A 21,228-nucleotide genomic window follows, 5' to 3' on the forward strand; every position below is an offset into this window, starting at 1 on the left:
TTCCAACTACTTAAATGTCTGTAAAGGAGACAGTAACACAAACACTCCCCTGACATGTGAATTATAGAGAAAAACACCCTTCTACTCCTACAGTATTATACTGCTGAAAGCATTACGGAAGCAAGCTGCAAAAAAAGCTTTTCCTTCAGGAACAAAGAGTCTCAGCTTACAGCTCTAGTCATTTATTCTAACGTTTAGACATCTTCGCTTACATTAATATTCTATGATTTGTTCTATATACATCACAACTTGCATCCAATCTGATTTTTGTTCGTTTACTAAAACCAACGTTGGGACATTATAGTATCTACTGAGCTGTAAGAGGTTGGAACTAAAAAAGAAACACAACATTTTTCATCTAAGAGTAAATAAGGACTATGATCAAGTTTTTCCTCACCTTGCTCTTTAATGACCAGTTTAGTTTGAAAATAACTCTTGCTACATTGAGCTAGTGCAGTCTGATTCACCTTTATAACAGGAATACTTTAATCCAGCATATAACACGCTAACCCTCTTCCTAGTCCCTTACTCGAGTAAGGGAGTGCTACCAGTTCTCTAAAGTTGTTCACATGCACACACTTTTAGAGTAACTCAAAGGATACTGAAGTTGCTACAGTATGGCCTCTCCTTATTGTCACTAGAAAAAGAAAGCTCACATCTAAGTGCATTAGCACTGTCAAATCTGCAGTCTGCATGAGCTAAATTTATTCCATTTTTCCCCCATCACCACTCCATAAGCCATCTAGCAAAAAATAAATACATCCTTTCTTTGCAGCCATTTATACTAGACTATGTGGGATCAACACACAACCCCTGAAGACTGACAGAAGTAAATTTACACTAACAATACTCAAAGATTTTTAACTTACACAGTGAATTACACTGATTCAGTTTAGTAATATTTTAAAGTCTGACACAGGGTCAAATATTTTATAGGACTAGGTAAGTTGCCTTCATCAAAGTAAGACTATTTTTAAGATGATACAAACTTTTTGTCCTACAAGAAATGTGTTAATAGGCATTAGATAAAGCAACATCTTCATCCAGTCTTGCTTCAACCATCTTACTACCACTTTGCTCAAGTCTTATGACTAAGTTCCTTGTCAAACTGTTCGTTCCATTTACCTCTATAAACCACCAACATGCAAACTTTATTCCAAGTCTTCCAGAAATTCCTGTGTGGAAATATTTTTTCCCTGTTCAAACATCAGTGAATCACACAGCCTGTGGCCACTATCTGAAAAGCTACTCTTCATTTAGACAAATCAATTTTAAAAGGTTTTTGTCTGAGAGTGCTAAGCAACCTTAAAACAAAAATTAAGCTACGTTTTGACTTCCCATTCACCTGCATTTTAAAATTCTCCACTGTATACAAAATGGCTATGCTATATTCCCACCCCATCTGACATCACCACCCAACATTCAGTATCTGCACATGAAAGAGGATGTCAAGAATACATTTTTGAATACTTTTTTTACATATTTGACTCTTACAGCTCCTTAGGAGCAGATATCATAAAGCTACCTTTTACATGATGTTTTTAAACCTGCAACTTAAAATTATAATAAAAACACACAATTTAAAAGGTGTCATTAGAAATACAGCTTATATTAACAGCTTCCTTTGTGCCAATAGAAAAGGCACTTCAGAGACAGAGGGCTGCACAGCTTTTAAAGAAAAACAGCTCTAACCCAATTCTGCTGACTGCAAATATTTCCCTTGACTCACGTATACTTCATAGCTGGGTTAGAAGAATACCTTGTTCCAGTTATATGTCTCTCCTCATAGAGAGACATATAATTATGTAAAGAGGTCCTGACTCCTGACTTGCTTTCAAGAAAAAAAACCAAGGACAACCAAACGAGGCCTATTAGGGCCTCTGTTCTCCACCTCTTTCACCTCTCCAGAGCAAGGGAAGCCTTTAAAAATACCTACCCTACGGAATACATGGCACAGAAAATCCCAATGCAAAGCACAGCCAAGAACAGAACAAGGCATCAGTAAACAACTGCACCTCGTCCTCGGAAGGATGTCCAAGAAGCTTGGACAAAACACCTCATTAATGTACATGACAGACCTGGTAATATGGTCCCCAAATGTACTGCCTCAGTTCTGGAAAGCAAGCTGAAAACATGTTGGAGATGATGAATGTTTTAAAAGACGTGCATAATTGATAACTAGTAGACTTCTTACTAACACCACCAGCAGTGCTCATGCAGTACAAGCTGACCCGAACACCTTACGACTTCTGCAGGGCAGCAGGTCAATTAGGTGGGAACTGAGGATCACAGAACCAGAGCCATAAGGAATCTTGACAGATCCTCTAGTCACTGACCTCGCTCCAAGGCAGGATCATCAATCACTACATCATTTGAAGTTACCGCCTTGTTTTTCCATACTTCCATTGGTGGAGATTCATCACATTGTGACCACCAGCAGCCTTTCAGTCTTGCAAAGTGCAGATGCACATACATTTCTCTATTACTATGGGGCAGCCTTGCTCTCTATGTCTGTGCTCATCTGTCCATTTTTTTTTTTAAACTCAACAGAACAATACTTGCTTTTTTGTGAAAGTTAGTTTTTCTGTAATTATTGAGCTGAAGCAGTTTTCTGTGCCATCACACAAACATCAACACAAGAAGTGGTAGTATGATCAGAAGCATAGAGGGGTAGTTCTGTGACATAACCCGCTGTCAGAAGAGGAGACCTGTTAAATCAACTTGGCTTTTCACTTGCACTGCCTGGGTCAGAGCCACCAAAGGCATGTTCATTAATCCCAAGGTGACAGAAAAAGCAGATGCAAAACACAAAAGCAGCACAACTAAAGTTTTCAGACAAAGGAAGACAAGAAAGTTGCTACTGAGCACTGAGGGATTCGCGACAAGATTACTCCAGAAATACTAATTTCAGAGAAGAAAGGTGCCAAGTAAAAATAAAGAAAAAAGCTCAAAACACAGGCATGAAGTTTGAAGGCCTGTTTGAACCTAAGTCATCACTTGATCAGATTATGTTTAAAACGGAAGGCGGCACCAGGACAACAAGGCGCTAGCACATTTCATATTCAGCAACCCTTCTCTAAGAAAGAAACCCCAACATGCAAAAAAACCCTCCAACTCCATCTCATGTTTCTGCTGTGTATCCAAATGGTTTCCCACTGAAACAGACCACGTTGAACAGGTACCAACACGGGAAGGCAAACTGAGATCCGAACTTGAGTAGATCCTAGTATTTTCTGGCTTTGGACACGATCTTGCCAAAAACTACTTTATAAAAGATGATTGTTGTGCATCACTAAGCACAGTAGGTCTCTCTTCTAGAGAAGAGATACACAACACACTTTCTTCTGCAGTTAAGAGACATCTTGTGCCAAAACAATTCATATAATGACAACCTATGGCTTTGTTAGACCAATCAAACCAACTCTTCTTGGGAAATATTAGTATCTGGTTTTAAAACGTTTTTGTTCCCCAGAATATCTGACCAAGTGAAACTTAACAGATTCCCAGCCTTCTGTAAAATGCAATTTCACTACTCCATAAAAGACACTGATTCCTTCATTGATAAGTATTTAAAATCTAGGAAAAAAAAATCCGATACTTAAAATTGGCATGGATTTTTTGGAGCTCAAATTATTTATGCCTTTTTTTTTGTTGTTCCTCCCAGCTTTACTTCTGAACACTGTTCATTCCTTTTAGAAACAAAGATCCTACCACACATATTAATACAGGTTATCTGGCCTATCAAAGTCCAGCTTATCATCCAAAACACAAAAAATAATAATATTGTCAGCTTCATATGCTACTTCATTAACATTTCTAGAGTCTAGATCTCAAACTAGAAATCTTTGTTCACATGTCTACAGGAGTCACTGCAAGCATGCTGCATCCCCTCATGCTTAAGAATGGTTCGGGGTTTTATTCTCTCTAACAAATGGTGTTGCATGGACAAGTTAGACGGGAAGGAGTTGCCATCTCCCATAAAAAGCATAGATCCTCCACGCTGAGGTTTCTTTTCCCTCTTGCATTTCATGAAATTAACTGGCTGCTCCCTTTTCCTCATAGGAAAGTGTGTGGTGAATCTAGAAATCCCCCAAAGGTGCAGTTCTTATTTTTATTACTGTATCAAATCCTGGGTTCATATGATTCATCAAAATTGGCAACTCTGAAATATTTTCATCCTTTATCAAGAAGAACAATCCCCAGTTACTAAGGATTTTTTACCTTTTTTAAATTATTTAACCAAGAAACTGAGAAAATAAACAACAGATAAAAAAACAGTCAACAGCAGACATCATTTACCATCAGTCACTCAGATTATAGAGGAAAAAAAACCACATAGAGGTTAAATATTTCTCATACCAGTTTCCACTATTCATTGGCCCTTTCCACTTCACAATAACAGAACGTTTCCAGAAAGAGAACTCTTTTTTTGATGGCTACCTTAAGATTAGAAACTAGAAAACATTCAAAAAATTATCTGCTGTCATTCCTAAACCAAATCACATCTGTCTAGTAACCCAGCCTTAGACTGTGATGAAAACTGACGGCTAAGTTTGTTCTCTGAAATGGTTCAACAGCTTTAGTGCCCCAGGTACAAAGAAGAAAAAGTCATGTCAGATCTATGCAAGTTAACTCCTAATCCCTTACCGTGCTGTTCCTTCCTTACCAAAATTCAGTATCAGATTCATGGGTCAGTGCATACCTCCAAAGGTGGGTTAGAGAATCTCTGCCTAAAACCATTTTGGGATAGCACTGGGTTCAATACTGCTATATCTAACCCTAACCAGCCAGTAATTGGAGACTGGCACGACCATGCGCGTGAAGCACAACCTGTATTTGCACAAATACAACTTTCATGATTAATTTCAGCACATAAAGTTATAAATTAAGTCTTTCAATGAAACCATACCCTTACTCATAAGGGAGTGTTTCCTTATACTAGGTAATGATGGATTTGGAGCTGAGTACTCAGGCAAGTGCTAATACATCCTGTCTGTACAGGAGATGGTTCTGTCAAGTATGGCCAGTCCTTCAGGAGTACCATTATAAAAAGACATTAATTAAAGAATTTCTAGAGTGAGTGCCTGAATTCAAGAATAACCCCAAGGAAAAACTAGACATATAGAGGCAGTTCTTCATTAAATCAGATTGCAGAATCACAGAATAGATGATGTTGGAAGGGACCCCTGGAGGTCATCTAGTCCAACCTGCTGCTCAAAGAGGGATCAGCTAGAGCAGGTTGCTCAATGTTCTAGCCATGAGGCCAAGCTTCCCAGGGCACAAACTAACAGACATACTTTCTTGGTGTTAAACTAAAGTCATACTTGCTACATGCACAAGCCTCTTAATTCCTAAATATCCAAACATAAGGAGTTAGTCGCTTCTCTACTTAAACAGTAAATGAATTGTTTAGCTAAGAACTTTATCTGACATTTATCTGAGTAACTCCAAGAAAATTTGAAAGCAACAGGGTGGTTTTTCACCCTGCAGTCCTGTAACTGCTCTCACAACAGTCAGCATCCTAGTATTATTCAATATGTAGGCGTGCTCTTCTGCTAAGTTCTATGCAGGATTAACTATCAACAACACGGGTCAGCTACAAATTTGTAATACCATGCACTCAAACAGAGAATTGATCAGAATACTGGTGAGCTACGCAAAACCATCCTGCCAAAGTTTTCTTTTTAAATCTCTAAACAAAAGGAACACACACTCAAACATTTCAAACACTATCACAGATATGTTAATTCCTCTACTTATTTATCAGTACATCAGTTTTATTTTTGCCAGTATTTGCCAGCCAATACTGCACACAAAATCTTCTTTACAGATACTTTTCTTGTGTTTAATGTAGACACTAGCCCATATAAAATCCTTTTCCTTTGCTGACAGACTTTGGGATGTAACAAAATCTTCCAGTTAATGGAGATATCTTCTCATTTTATTAGTAGGTTACACAGTTATCAAAGCAGCAGTCTTCTTTTTCTGGCAAACTCTAAAAGAACACTGTCTGAAGGAATCTGATTATATTTAACAATAAATTGAAACACAAAATTTCATGGGTGTGCATGTCAGTGTTTTCACGCCCCTAAAAACAAGTTAAAACCCCAAATTTTTACTACTTTTCACTTCCACAGACAACCTAACAGTATGCTTCACAGAACTCAAATTTCAAATGATAGAACAGATAGAGTGCATCAGCTGTCTACATGTCATTTAAAATGTGCTCCAAAGAAATTAAAACCCAAAAAAACCCCAATAGTTAAACAGAATTTCTAATAAATTACTTAGGGAAAGGTAAAAATTAACTCTATAAAGTTCTTTGAGCTGCACCTACCTACAGATAGACCTTTAGCTTTGGGAGGAAGTACACTACCATGTATACAGCTCCAAACACCTGACTTCATGCCTTAAGACTCTGTAGAACAATCAGCTGGAAATTCAAAAGTCATTTTTGGTAAGCGACCAGAACAATTTAGTGGTTTTGTTAAAGGTCTTGGATGGTTAGGTTTAAGATTTGTTTTAAAAAAACCTCTACATTCATTTTAGAGCAAAGGAATAACTGAAGCTCTTAATAAGAAACTAGCTCTGAAGTGGATTAGACTTTAAATATTAGACTCCCAGTAACGATTACATAAGCAACAACTTGATTCAGCTAACATTTTTGACAAAATGGCACAGCTCAGAGCTTTACCAGGTAACCACAACATAGAGGAAGACAAAGCTATGCTCTGATGACTGGAATTTAGCATTTCCTTCGCTACGCTCTGCCATCCACCAGATGAAGGAAGAGGAAGAGAGAGAGAGGAAATATATCATAAGCTTGAAAGGCCTCACTGTTGATCAGATTACAATCCACTGCATGTCGTATCTTTCAGGGTACCAGAAAGTGGTCCACAGACTTGCAAAACAAGAGTTATCAAGAACTTACGTGTTCATTTCATTGAATGTTTTTCTTTTCCAATTCCATCTTTGTAAGCCAGAGGCTTTAGACTGTTTACTGCAGAATTCAGAAAGAGCTTAAGAGCAATAACTTTTGCCTACAACAGAACCAAACCTACTCACTAATTCAGTGGCTTTAAAATGTAAATGCGGAGTTTGTGGGAAAGCATATAAAGGAAGCCTCAAGGTACCAAGGAGTAGGGAGGGAAAGACTACTTAGCTTCTGACGTTATGTCAAAGAATGGCAAGATATCTGGGTGGCCCTGGTAACTGCTTTAACGAGAGTCTTTCGTTCCCCTATGCCTTAGGTGTTATTAAGTGGCAATGAATACAATGACAATACGATTGTCAGCCTGGACTACACAGTAAACAAGCATTATTTGTATCCTCTATTATAAACTCCACCAGAAAGGGGCTTTGATTACAACTCAGAGGATTGGGAGCCAGAAGTCCTATCAAGATGACTTAGAAAAGAACATTTGAACTGACAACTCAAATCTTTTTCCTGCTATTTAGGAGGTAAGAGCAACTGACAAAAAGCTTTAAATACTGAACTCGGACTCAGAAGACGTGTCTGACGTTGATAGGCACAAGAGCTGCAGTATTTGTTCTTATAAAACTGTCAAGTGAAGGAGCACACCAATAATTACTACAGATTTCCTCATTCTCTGCTAGCACTTATGTTGGGTATAAGGAAAAAAACCTAGAAAATTGAAGGCCAGTAATAGTAGTAAACCATTTTTAGGCAAGGCTGACTTTCTGTGTGAAGTTGGTCTGCCACTGAAAGAACTTGGTATTACAGCATTAAAATACCTTTTTCCCCCCTGAACTTTAGAAATTTTATTTTCTGGGACCGCTACTAAAAAGTAACAGTTTCAAAAAGTAAAATTGCTGCAGTCCTGGCAAAGATGCCCGAGGCCAGCATTTCATGAGAATCATAGAATACATACAATGTAACAGACTAACTCTCATTCTGTAGAGAGGAAGAGATATAAAAAAAAATTGTTTCTTAAGAAACAAAATCCACATACAGGCTGGCTACATTTATATTCTTAACATCTAGGACCATGTTTGTGTACGCATTTGTACAGTTCTCAACACTTCTTAGTTCTTAAGTCCAGACATGGCAATTCTGCAAGCTTCCTTTAATCAACTTTGTTTTTCTTAGCACTCCCTTCAGAACAAGTGGTCAAGAAGTGACCATAGGTCAGACCAAACTTCAAAGGGACAAAACAAATTCATTTACGTTACAGATATATCTCCCTTTCTAAAGATGAGACCACTAAGCAGTCAGCTCATGGACTCAGGAGGCCACTGGCCTAGAAATGACAGCGATTCAGCCATTCTGTCCTGGTATTTTCTTCCTGTATGGACATCTTCAAAGGACTTTTCACTTCTTTCCAACCAAGTACCAGTCTAGTATTTTAAAATAATAGGGTTACTTCATATCTACCAGTAGTATTTGGCCCAATTTGAAAAATATACTTTCTAAACTTGTTTCCAAACCTCCTATGAGCCTGTTCTAATATCTAAACATACTGGTGGTTTTTTTCCCACTGAGTGACAGAATTCTGAAAGGGTTCTTCAGGTCTCTTCTGAAAGCTTGCTGGCAGAATACTTGGGGAAGAAGAGAGAAGTAAGAAATGAGTAAACAAGAAGTTGAACCACAGGACAAAGCAGCAGCAGCAGAATTCTAACAATCCTCATGCCATTACAGAAAAGAATCAACTTCCCTTGGGAAACTGCAATCTAACTCTGTGAAAAGAAAACTGTTCTCCTCCTTAACTTTGCAGAGGAGACTTAAAACAAAGAATGCTAGCTTGCTTACTCCTATTCTTATTGAGGGAGAGGTTTGACTTTGCAGATTGGAATTCCAAAGGTTCTAACACCTTCAACAACAATTTCACAAACTAGAAGGCATGTCAAAAAAGCCAATGAATTCCCACCACTTCGTTAGAGACGACAACAGGAGGAGTTCTCTAATCCAAATGGTCTATAATCTATTAGAGTCTGTCTGTAACACCTTGAGGACATTCTAAAGGCTTCAGAAAGGCACTTGGGGGTAGATGACGCCACTTAAGTTTTAGCCAGTGAGAATTGTGTTTTCCCACAATAACCCAGCCAATTTACCTTCATCTGTACCTGTAGTCTGAAAAGGTTTGACATTAGATTTCCTGTCATTTGAGGATAACTTGTGAGGATAAGCATGATAGTTTACCTTTTAAGATTTTCCAAACCCAGTAATTTATTTGCAGTTACAGGTTAACCATATAATTTACTTGGACAGCCAGAAGGCATTAACAACAGGAAAAAAAAAAAAATTGTATTTTCATTACTGGCAGAGAACAAGTAACAGCAGAAAGCAGGATAACTGAAGGAACATGAAGTCCTACAAAATTTAAGAACAGGTAGATTCTAAATTTGCAAGTCGGAGATCTTGTCGCTTTTGAAACGGGAACCACAAGAATCAACAGTAGTCGCAAGAATCCCTTAGGGCCTGTTGCTGAAAAAATTCCTTAAACTTTGCATAGTCTTCAACAAATGTCCACTTCGATCTTTTCATCTCATGTGAAGTCTTCTCTTCACCTGTTTATATTTGGTCAAAACGGAAGATAATTCAGCAGGTTTTGTAGAGGGGGTTTCCCCACAGCTAATCCTAGAGAATTTAAAGGACTAGCCTTGACACAAATTCAATCTGTAAATAAGAAGATATTCCCTGCAAATAAAACACATTTTTTGACAGGCCAGAAGCAGCTCTCTCAAGCAGGACGGTTTGGGACCTAGTTGCCATTTAAATGGAAAAGGATCATAGGTGGGTCTCACACTGCTAGCACAAGCAATGCAGTGCTCAATGTTTTCCTTCTCCATTGCTGCAAATTCTGGCTGAAAGAAAGCTGGAGGAGAAGAGGAGTGAAATGAAAGCTGCAGTGAGCAATCCAATAGCTAAAGTTACCTGTTAAATTTGTACTAGTGGAATCAGGATCCAGAAAATGTTAACATCAGCTGAAGCAGTAATTCAGCAATAAAGTATGATCAATAATTTTTAATCCTCTGAAGCAGGTGAAGAAGACAAGCAAATTATCTCAGATTTTTTTTAATATTTTTAAATTATATTTTTAACATAACCTTACACATTTTCACTTGTGAGCTCACCAGGCAATTGGCTTAAGTTACAACCACTTTCATCCATCATTAATATCATCAGTGTCAGAAATTAAGATTTCATTCCTGAGCTGATAAAGTTTATTAAAAATCACCAAGACTACTTTAGAGAATTCTATGAAATTCTAAATTAAAAGCATTACTCATCAGCCTGGTCCGCAATACATGAGTTTAACAGATATTTCAAGTGTCTCTCAGTTACATTAAAGTATGCAGTCAACTACAAAGTTAAAATAAAAAAGTGCCTGTGATCTAAGGATCATTATTCCAGAGCTGTTGTGAATCAGTGAAAAGGAGAGTAGCAAAGGACATACCTTGGAACTGCTCCCAAAACAATCAAGTTGGCTTTTTGTTTGTTGTTTCCAATTACAGCATTTTTCATATCTCTGTAAATCCAGAAAGAAAAACAAACCCTGGTAAATTATGCTGAGGTACTGAGGGCTTAATCTATAGAATTTACTATTTCCATGAAGGCTTATCAAGTAGTCTTCCACATGTCCACGCTGCGCCTACAGGACTGAGTAGAGCTTCAGGGCACAGCTTCTACAGCCCACAGATAAATACCCCAAAGCTCTGGGATTCCGTTACATCCCAGCTGATGCAAGCAAGCAAAAACCCAAACTATCTCACACGTGCACCAGATGTGAAGTCTCATTATTGAGGAAAACTAGATATACTGGTTCTTTGTGCCCATATATTCACTAGACTTCTAAAAGAAAAAAAACAAACACACACTATTGGTTCGGAAATCAAATGTTGGTAATTTAAAGTATTAACTGAATATTCAACCAGGTGCAGGAAAAGACAAGCTAGGGAAACAAAAAAAAAAAACAAACCAACAACAAAAACAAAACCAACCAAACAAAAAAGGAATAAGGTACTATCACCAGTCTCCAGAGACCAGGCTTTCACTCTCCTCTTCACCACAGGCTTCCTTTTATGAATTTCAGCAGGACACCTAAACATCTGTATGTCAAAATCCCAGGAATAAAGCGGAAACAAAAGCATTTTCCTGTCTGAGAGTTACTGCAAGGTTAAATACATTAAAGGCATTTGTACTATGGTAAAGGAACAAGGGAAGCATCTTGGAAAGAGGACCCTGGCTGCAAACGCTAAGAAGTCCTATGAAAATGTACGATTTGATACCTTATTGTTCAGAAAATTGCTACTGTATCCTAAAAAACATCACCACCTTTAAGATATGAACATCTGTGAACATCCAGAGAATCTGAAAGCAAGCTAGCAACTTATGATCAGTTTCAGAAAATCAAGATGACCCATTTCTAGGAAACTTTCTAGGTTTAGGGACCTTTATAAGAGCAGAGAACAAAACCAGTCCAAATTCAAATAATTCTTCATCAACAGAAAACCAAAACTAGGTTGATTAGTAGTTGCAAAATTGATAAATTAATCACTGGCTAACTGTGCCCGTAATTCATTAATTTAGGAGCTTTAGTGGTTGCTTTAAGTTAGCGTATTCTCTTGCCGCTGGATCACTTTCACCTGCTATCTGCAAACATAAAGAGATTTAGAGTAGTCCTGTTCTTTAAGATCCACCCTGGCCTGCAAGAACAGTACACAGTCCTTACGTACCTACTAACTATGCAAATTCCACTGCAATAAGCAGGTGTCCCAAGTGTTAAATTCACTTCATTAGAGTTATTAAAAAAAACCCAAAACACCTTCTCAGCCAAGGCAGGCAATACCTGGACTGGCACAAACAGAATGTCTATAAACCTCAATTAGTAAAAAGTAATTGCCTGTTCCTCCTGAAGTATTTCTCCATGTGACTCACTCTCCTGTTGCATACAGTTACCTGGCCACAGAAGAGCACTTGAGGAATTTTAAGCAAATGGAGACTATCTAATTTCTCAAGTTTGGCTAGTGATCTTGGAGCTCCAATGAGGGAGCAGCATCAAAAGCAGCTGAACGCTGAACTGCGGTTCTGCATCTCAACACAGGCAGGATCAGGAAACCATCTGACTTGTCAACTGAGCCATTACTTAACAGGAATCTGCCTACTCAGCACACACTTTTACACAGCTGAGTATCAGCAGAAAGTGTTGGACCTTTCTGTTATATCTCCCATAAATTTGGTAACTATACACCACAAGACAGGAGGTGGAAGAGAAAGAGCAAGATCAGAAGACAGGCTAAGCTGGAAGCCCAAGAAAATTTAAGGAATAGACTTGAAGATTTCACTAAACTCGGAAACAGAACTTCAGTGGTTTCTATGCTGAATGCTTGATATGAAAGTACCCTGGTCACATTTAAAGGTTTTTAAGAGTCAGAAGCCATGATCAGATGTCTCAAATGGAAGGGAAACTGTACCAACAGATGTGCTAGGTTCAGGTACTAAAATGCTCAGGCCACTCTAGGACTTGTAAAAAGGCTACTGCTCCCTGTTATCCTTAGGCACCAGCTCTCAGAGTCATCGGAAAGGCTCCATCATATCATGTATCTGAAGGCATCCTGAGAAGCTAAAGAGAAGGCATTTCCCAAGCACTCTGAAGAATTAACAAACAGATTTTGGTGACATTTTAATGCTCTGCTCAGGTGATTTTACACATTATTTTGTGTTTAAAAAAAAGAAAAAAAAAAAAACACACCATCAAAAAACTTTTGTGACTCCTGCATCAACTCCACAACAGAATGGCTTGCTGACCTTATAACCATTTAATACATACTAACTACTGCCTGTTAAAATTTAATTTAGAGACCCTTTCAGAAGTGGCAGGAACATGGTCAAGTTCTATAAACACTCAAATTGACAGGTTTAGTGATGTCACAGTCCTGATCTGTAAATGATTCAGATGAGTTTCTCCATCCTAGTTCATAAAGTTCCTCAGAAAGGTCATGGCAGATAAACAAGAAATACATCACAAGCTTGAGATTTCTGTCAAATCCAACACATGTACATTCGACCACTTCAACCTGCAAGCAAGTAAAATACCTTCAAATTGGTACGGTGACCAAAAACTGCCAGAGATCAGACTCAAAGATCACCACGTTTGTGTGCATTATCCCAAGTTCCAGGCCACACTTATCTCTTCAAATTTGCCATTTACAGAAATGAACCGTTCAATAAACAGGAAACAGGTGGATATGGAAACCAAGAATATCCTTAAAATGCCATAATCCAATGTTGAATAATAGTAGACCTTTTTTTCATTTACTATGAAAAATAATTATGTGATTCCACATTACATTTTATGGAGATTTTCCTGATCAGGAAGCTAATCTCCTTAAGAAGCATAGTAGTACCATGTGCTGTCCTAGTCTACCCAGTCCTTGGTGAATCGTGAACCTTGGAAAAACTGGGGACAACTCCCTTATTTGAAAACATCATCTCTAACAAGTCTGAGCTTGACTGATTTCAGATCCAAGATGACATGAGATTCATCCAAGGAGAAAAAGCAGTAAAAATCACTATCTTCTATGAGAGGTAACAAAGAAACCTCAGAAATTTGTAGGCCAAAACTGGATACCCACTTTATTTCCAGATGTCACACACACTGCTCCCATTTCCTACTGCAAAAAGGAGTCCTTGAAACGAAGAAGAAGGAAACACCAAAAACACAATTAGAAGGAGATGAGAACTTCAAAAGAACAACTATTCTCTAGTGATCCTAGGCCTAATCTGTGAGAAGACCATGATTCAGAAGAGGGAGATACACAAGCTTTCCAACAATCAGCTCCAAGCTCTCGTAGGTTATCATCCCTACTGCCAGGCAACAGCACAGCATAAGCAGCTTCAGAAGAAAAATGCAGATCTTACACATGTACCGAGTACATTCCAGTACCACTTCATTTCTCAGCCTCGTAAAGGAACCTTTCTGTAGAGCCAAAAGACAAACCATGAAGCTTTCATACAGCAAAGGTCTTAAGATGCATTTGAGGTTGGTTGTGTTTTGGGGTTGTGGGGTTTTTTATATCCGGTGTATTAAATCTTTTAATTTAGTTTGAATCTAAACTGCAAATCATTTAACAAAATAACGTGAATTACAATCATTTTAATACACAGACTTAAAAATCTGATAGTTGATATTTATGCCTATGTTTACTATAACGTAATAAAGTAACTTATGTGATAAAACTTTCAAGCAGGATAACATAGGCTGCCAACAGTACAATACGGCAAAGACATCCTAAGCACTTGGAAACACTGCTTTTTCCGTCTCTTATTGCTTCTTAAAGAAATAAGAAAATAGTTTCATCAGTTCAATCCTGTGACCACTCAGTTTTAAGTTATTTAACTAGAAAGTGGAAAAGCAGAAAGACTTATTTTCTTCCTACAAACTCTAGAAAAGGAGAAAAAAATTATCAGGTAGGTTTATCAGCTCTAATGATCTTTCAGAACATAGCAATCAGAAGCAATCAGTTCAATAATTAGCTATAAATAAAATGCAATGCATGCTAGTTTTGAAAGTGTATTAGCACAGTATGAGTGTTTAAAATAAAATATTTTGGGAGTACATTAAACACACACACAAAAAAATCTAATTTCCATCCAAGTGCAGCTCAACAAGAGTTACAAGAACTAATCTGCCAACTGTGTATGAAGTTAATTTGGTTTTATTCTGATGCTTAATGTGTAATTGTTTAAAGGCACCAGATATAGCCCTCTTCAGATAAGCAAGAAGCAATATTAAATATAACAATTTGTGAGTAAAATATGGCCTGTAAGTTTTAATGATTCCTAGTCAATAAAAATTAATGTTATGAAATGTCAATGTAAATTATTATTGTAGAAGCAACTTAAGGTGCTGAACTTTGTCCTAAGCAGAAATTACTGGACTTCAACATCTTCATGAAGTTCATTCTAAGTTTGGGATTCCTCCCACAAAACCACCAGAAGTGTCCAGTAGTTAGCGTGCAGGTCTCTGAACTGGTGCGAGTTAACTTCCCAGCTGAGCAAGAACAGACCTCTAAAGCATTCCTAGCAAGCCCTGATGCTGCACCTCTTCTGCAAAAGAGATCAGGAGAAAGCAACATGGATACATGGACTCCTCAGTGAGAATTTGGTTTTACCTACATTTTTAAATCAAGCAAAAACATAAGGAATTTTAAAATTCTGATACGAAGCCCTGGAGCTTTCCCATGTCACCTTCTAGCAAAGCAACACAAAAGATCTTTAAACAAACTAGAGTGACTTGATGAGGAAGCAGCAATAGGAACTACACAGAAGAGGAGGAAATAAACAGCCTGTGGGATATTTTGTCATCTTACGTCTTCAGAAAATAGAGTAGGTAGCCATATTTAAGAGGTTCCTAGACAGAGAAGGATATCAAACCTGAGAAGAACAATCACAGAAGGAAAAACAGTCCTAGACACTTCGAGTCAATGCTTTCACTTTTAGTATGAAATAGTTACAAGAGATTGAGACAATTATGCACACAGAGGAAGCATCCTAAACAATGCTTTGTCAGACCGGAAGATTTATCTACCAGAGGCTGATCAAAATTACAAACAATAGAATGACGCAAAGCATCATTCTGAAAAGGTTTTCAAAAACTCAAAACACAAGTATCTAAAAAGCTGAGGTACTGGTAGCTGATACAAGGACATAGCTCAAATAAAAACTGTCTGCTCCAACTTCAGGAGAGTTTCTAGCTTCAGTATCACATAAGCAAATGGTACCTGGCCTGGCTGGACTCGAGTCAAAAGCTAAGTTTTGACAATATGCATTCTATAGCTTTTGCCTCCTCTTCCTTCTCCCTTCCTCCCACTCTCCCGTTTTTATGGACAGATGCAAAACAATCAACAACAGGAATTAATGGCAAATTTTCCATGTTAAAATATGTCCATCATTATTTTGAGAGAATTAATTTCTAAGGAGGACACTACTACAGCTTGAATATCTGTTAATTACTCAACAAGCGAGTTGTTTTCTACCCCTTTAGCAGGGAGCATGTTTGTACTAACATGATTACTAACTTGTCCAACCAAATGAATAAAATGTTAAAAATTCTTGCCAATTCAAGCAAACCACAGAAATAATAAATCAGCTTATTTTTAAGGTTAATCATCAGGTTGGGAAGAAAACTTTCAAACTTTCTAATTCCATTCAAAAATATCAGTTGATGCAAAGAAAAAGATGATTTTACAGGAAACAACAAAGTAGCACATAGTAGCACACTGTTACTCAACTTGTCTGAGTTTTAACACTTAGAAACTGTAACACACTTAACACATACAGTGTAAACTAAACCTCAACATTTAAACAAGGAAACCCTAAATCCATGGTTGCTCCCCAGCTTAGTTCTGTAGTCTCAGACATTGCATAAAATCAAAGTGCTGTAGAAAAACAGCATATGGCTATAATTACAGCAGTGCAGAACAGTAGAATGTAACATACATAATGCTAAAAGTGATCATTTAATCCAACTTTTCCATATCACAATGCCATAGAAACCGCTTGAACTCCTATCTGAAGTATCCTCTTTGGAGGAGCAACTTACCTTGTGATAAGTTTTCTTGCCAATGAAAGTCTACCAAATAGAAAGGCAAGCTGTTTCAATGATCCATACCTGTAGTCAGAAATATTTATACCTTATTCCTACCCTGAATCTATCCCAGTTTCCAGTACTTATCTTGCTACGTATGTGTGTGACAGACTGAAGAAACCTCTCATACCAAATCTTTACTTCCATATAAAAACTTACGTCAGTCAATTCACATGCTAGCCTTCCTTATCAAGCTTAACAACTTAAGCTCTCCATGTCTGGCTGCAGTTTCAACTCAAGTTTCTTTCAAATCTCTAGGTTGACTGACAGAACAGGAGATGCTGCTTCTCTCACCTCTCTCTCAAGCATGTTTTATTGCCTCATCCTTTTGCACCAAGTCTGGAAATTGTACTACAAGTTGTATGAGATCACTAATAAATAGAAAAATTGCCTACTCAACCTTAAGAATGATGTAGTTCAAATTTCAAACACTTGACGTCAGTGGAGAATGGGAGTTTAGCTAGCTTTTATTATGTAAATTTTTTAAACTAAAAAAACCCCAACCAACCCCAAACCACACAAACCATAGGTAGAGCTCTGTGTTATCAGCATTTCAATTTCAGCATCAATCTCTGCTATTTAAATAAACTAGGTCATAACAGCAATGAATTATCCAGAGAGGTGTGGGGGGAAACAGCTGCAGTTCAGCAGAACTCTTGGGAACTGAGAGATCACCTGCTCTGTGACGGAGCAACCAGATCAGCAAAATACTTTTTTACAGCTATTCTGAAATAGCCAAACCACATGAAAAGAATAGCCTTCATTGTAGTTGCTTCAGATGAATGGCCCAAACCAAATTTAAGTAACTATGTTACTTTTTTTTTTTTTAATGTCACTATCTCCCTGAAAGATATTCCCCCTCCCAGGATAGACTACTGCCTTCAGCATACAGCAGTATATCCCACAGTCAAAGCAAAAATTAAATGAAATTTCTTTAAGCAAAGAGGCATTTCATAGCACTCCATTTTTCTAGCACTATTTTTCATTCACTCTTGATTTACAATTATTTTTGTCCATTGTCCAACTTTAAGCCCACCACAGATCATTGAAAGAATTTTGTCCACCACATGTCATTCACACAAGAACTCTTAAGTTTCATTCAGTACAGGAAAACACCTTAAAATGTCTTTCCAGCACCTGCTTAGCTGATCCCAGATGTGAGCTCATAATATTGTACGGCGCACTGTTCACTTCAGCTTCAGCCAGCAATCACTGAAGGATCACCAAAAGCTCTTTATTTGACGTAGTTACTGCCCATTAGATGATAATCTAAAGTCTTCCCAACATGAAAGTATAGCCTCAGATTTTTATCTCCACATAGCTATCAGGTGAGATGATACACTAGTCTCCATATGCTTTAGTCATACCTGAATTTCCTTTTTCAAATGGGTATTAGTAATGCTCACTTGGACAGAAACTCCATAATTTACCTGTATTCAAATAAACTCTCTCATTCTATGGATGAGGGAGTCACTGGGCATTTCACACAAAGCATGTTTGAAGTATGTTTCAGCAAGTAATTTTACCAGCTAGCCCTCCTGTTACTTTCCTCTTCCCAAAGAAAAAATAAAAATAAAAAATCTCAACACATTGAATTTATCAGTTTAGCACTAGCAATACAGCAGACATACTGAAATAATTTTAATCATCTGCCAGACAAATTAATTAGTAAATAGAGTTCTGTCCTTTGAATGTTACCAGAAACCTTTTACAGGGAGCTGGCCTAGAAGAACACAGTTCCATATTGCAAACTGACAATGAGCTTGTTTTGGAAAGTAAGTAAATTCAATTTTTTTAATGCTATTCTGATCAAATTGAACTGGCAGCTTAGAACCAAAAAAATCAAAATCCAAATATTAAGAATTACAAACTTGGTAGCATTGCTGATTTTGTGGCACACATCCCTCAGGCCCAACCTCTAGCTCAGTCTTAATAACACCCCACAGACATGCAAAAAGGGCATAATGACTATTTCTCCCTCCACTGCCCGCTACATTTTTTCCCCCCATTAGAGGCAACCACCTCTCCTCTCCATTTGTCTAACAGATTAATAAAGTTAAAATCTGAATGACCTCAAAGTATTCAACTGTGCTCAGCCTGAAGTTTGCCACTTCTAACCCAGACCTCAAGACCAACTTTGTGACCAATACTCACTTGATTTTCTCCAGCTACATCAGCTAGTCTGACAGACGTCATTTCTCCCCTCTCATCCTAAAATCATCACAGCAACAGTATCGCTACTCTGAGGTTGGCAGCAAGAGAGGGGTTTTAGAGAAAAGTGGCTTCATGCCCTTCTGAAAGGCAGCAGTGAAACAGATTTGTTAATCATCAATTCTCTCTCACAGGCTCGGAGTGGCAACTGCAAGGCTTGAAATATTAAACAACCTTATTAGGCTAAAGACTGCTAGCCAAATGTAATAGGTATACCTAATTTCCTAAGGTTTAGCCCACCTCTAAATATTAGACAAGGAGTTACAATACATAAGCATTTACTTGTGAAAAATAGTATTATGCATTTATACCTTTTGCTGCATTATAAAGAAAGCACAAAAGCAAGAGAGTATCTTATTCTATGAGAGGAACACACTTTCTCCCTATTGCATCTTCCTCTCTTCCCTCTGTAACTGCGCTATTCTTCCATCTGACTCTACAAAACCAATTATATTGAAAACCACTCTTCACGGAGCACTACTTAATTCTCAAATGATGTTTGAGGCCTTTCCATTTTATCTTTTACCACTGTGAAAAGCTTGTCTAGCTATTAGATTCCTCAGCTTACCTCTTAAAAGGGAGAAATCAACAAATGGAGTAGCGCTCCCAGCACCACCTAAGCCTGCTCAAATTTCTGTCAGATTCTGCAACCTAAAACACACTTTCCATTTCCAAGCCACAAAGAGCCTATCCTGCAGTTCACGAACTATCAACAGACCCAGAAGCCTCTTCCCTCAATTCAAGAATGACACCGCACAAAAACAATGCTTCAAAAAAAAGTTACATCACTTGTTCTTGGCCAATTAGACCTCAAAGTTCCCTATTGCATCTGAAAGAATAGACATTCTACAGTACTGTCTAGGAGATAACAGAATCGATCAAAAATGTACGGAGGCAAAGTATAACAGGAACAACCCTCTAAGGACTGCTCTGTTTCCACAGGGCCATTCTGCTGAAAACTGAACCAAGGGAATATGCAAATAACGAAACAAGGCTCCTGCGGAAAACTTAGGTTCAGAAGTGCCCATTGAGACTGAAAATGTGTTTGCATACGTTCAGGATGCACAATGTGAAAACAAGTGCTGTTCACCATTTGGTCGTAGAGAAGGTTTGTTTAACAGGACATGAAGAACAAGAGGCAGAAGTAACCTCTTCATAATTGTCTCAAGGGGGGTACCTGTTGCTCCATTAGAGCTGAGATGGGAATTTCTTCTCTTCCCACTCCATGAAGCTGCCTCTTATATTTCACACAGCTTTCCCTGCAGGCATGTGTGGAACACTGCACTGATGCTCTCATTCCAATTGCCATAGCTGAGAAATACAAGACACTATTATACAGTCATCTAAACACATGCCCGGAACAATTTTTTTTTTTTTTTTCAAATCCAAGAATACACAAATGAAAAAAGTTGGATGTAAAAAAAAAAAACCAAACAAAAAACCCCCCACACTGTTTGAGGTATTCCCAATTAATTTCAAAGCAACTGACCACAAGAGATACAAGATAGGTTTTGTGCCTTGAAGAAGGCAGAAACCAGCAAACAGTACAAAACCATCTAGTCAAATGCAAGTACAAGTCCATTGTCCCTTAGAGGAGCTTTTAACACATACCTAACTTTGCATCCAAGAACCTACCACAAAGGTAAGCCCACTTACATCTCGGTTGTACTAAAACGTCAGTGGCAGAGTCTTCAAAATATTGAGCATAACCACTAACAATCGCAGCACTGTCAGCCTACGTCTGCAGGGACCCCAAAAACATAACTGTCAGATTCAAAGTGGTCTGCAAGTTCTTACCCATATGCCAACTATTATACTTTCCTTATCAACAACATCAGTTCTCGAACACTCAAAATCCCACTCTGCAGAAAGCATAAATAACTCAAATTAAATACACTGCATAGATCTGTACCAGTATTCCCAATCACAACACTAGGCATGCCCCCTGGGAAAGAGGAAGATACTGTAGACGTAAGCTTTGAAATGGTTCTTCAATACCAAGTGCCGTTTCTATAGGATGTTTCTTTCACTTTCCTAAGAAATAAAATGCTCACACAAGTTTGGAACATGCTTGTCTAGTCACTCCAGCTGACTGAATAAGCATATCCATAAAGGACAAAACCAGCAGCGCATAGGAATTCTCAGTGCACCACAAAGATGCTTATTTACAAGCCTTAAAAGATGACACCCTCTGACTGCTGAGGAACAGCCTGATGAGAAACAGTTGGGACCTTGGGTAAGCCACATTTGTCAAAAAGAACACTCATTTCAAAACCAGTCCTTGAGATGGAATTACGTAGCTCTTCGTAAAATGATAGACTGCCTCTCTGAAGACATCAGGCTAAATGTAAGCATGACAAAGTCCCTCTCAAAGAAACCCCGACCAGCAAATAAATTAGAGGAAAAA

At 38.0% G+C, this 21,228-nt stretch overlaps 1 protein-coding gene across 7 annotated transcripts in view; it reads right to left on the reverse strand.

Annotated features, from left to right (window-relative positions):
* ARMC8 (armadillo repeat containing 8) overlaps positions 1–21,228 on the reverse strand; it is a 73,595-nt gene that overhangs the window by 45,080 nt on the left and 7,287 nt on the right. For 4 of the 7 annotated variants that reach the window (XR_012836702.1, XM_075760774.1, XM_075760776.1 and 1 more), the window contains exon 3: positions 10,419–10,490. The exons of 2 other annotated variants lie outside the window; for them this stretch is intronic. Coding sequence is in view for 4 of the 5 variants with exons in the window: in XM_075760774.1 (XP_075616889.1) it covers positions 10,419–10,490 (72 nt within the window). In the remaining variant the exon portion in view is untranslated. Of the gene's footprint in view, positions 1–10,418; positions 10,491–19,998; positions 20,100–21,228 lie in introns of those variants that run through there. One more of the 7 variants, XM_075760777.1, reaches the window with a different exon arrangement.

This window comes from Balearica regulorum, chromosome 9 (genome assembly GCF_011004875.1).
Source record: "Balearica regulorum gibbericeps isolate bBalReg1 chromosome 9, bBalReg1.pri, whole genome shotgun sequence".
Classification (NCBI taxonomy): Eukaryota; Metazoa; Chordata; class Aves; order Gruiformes; family Gruidae; genus Balearica; species Balearica regulorum.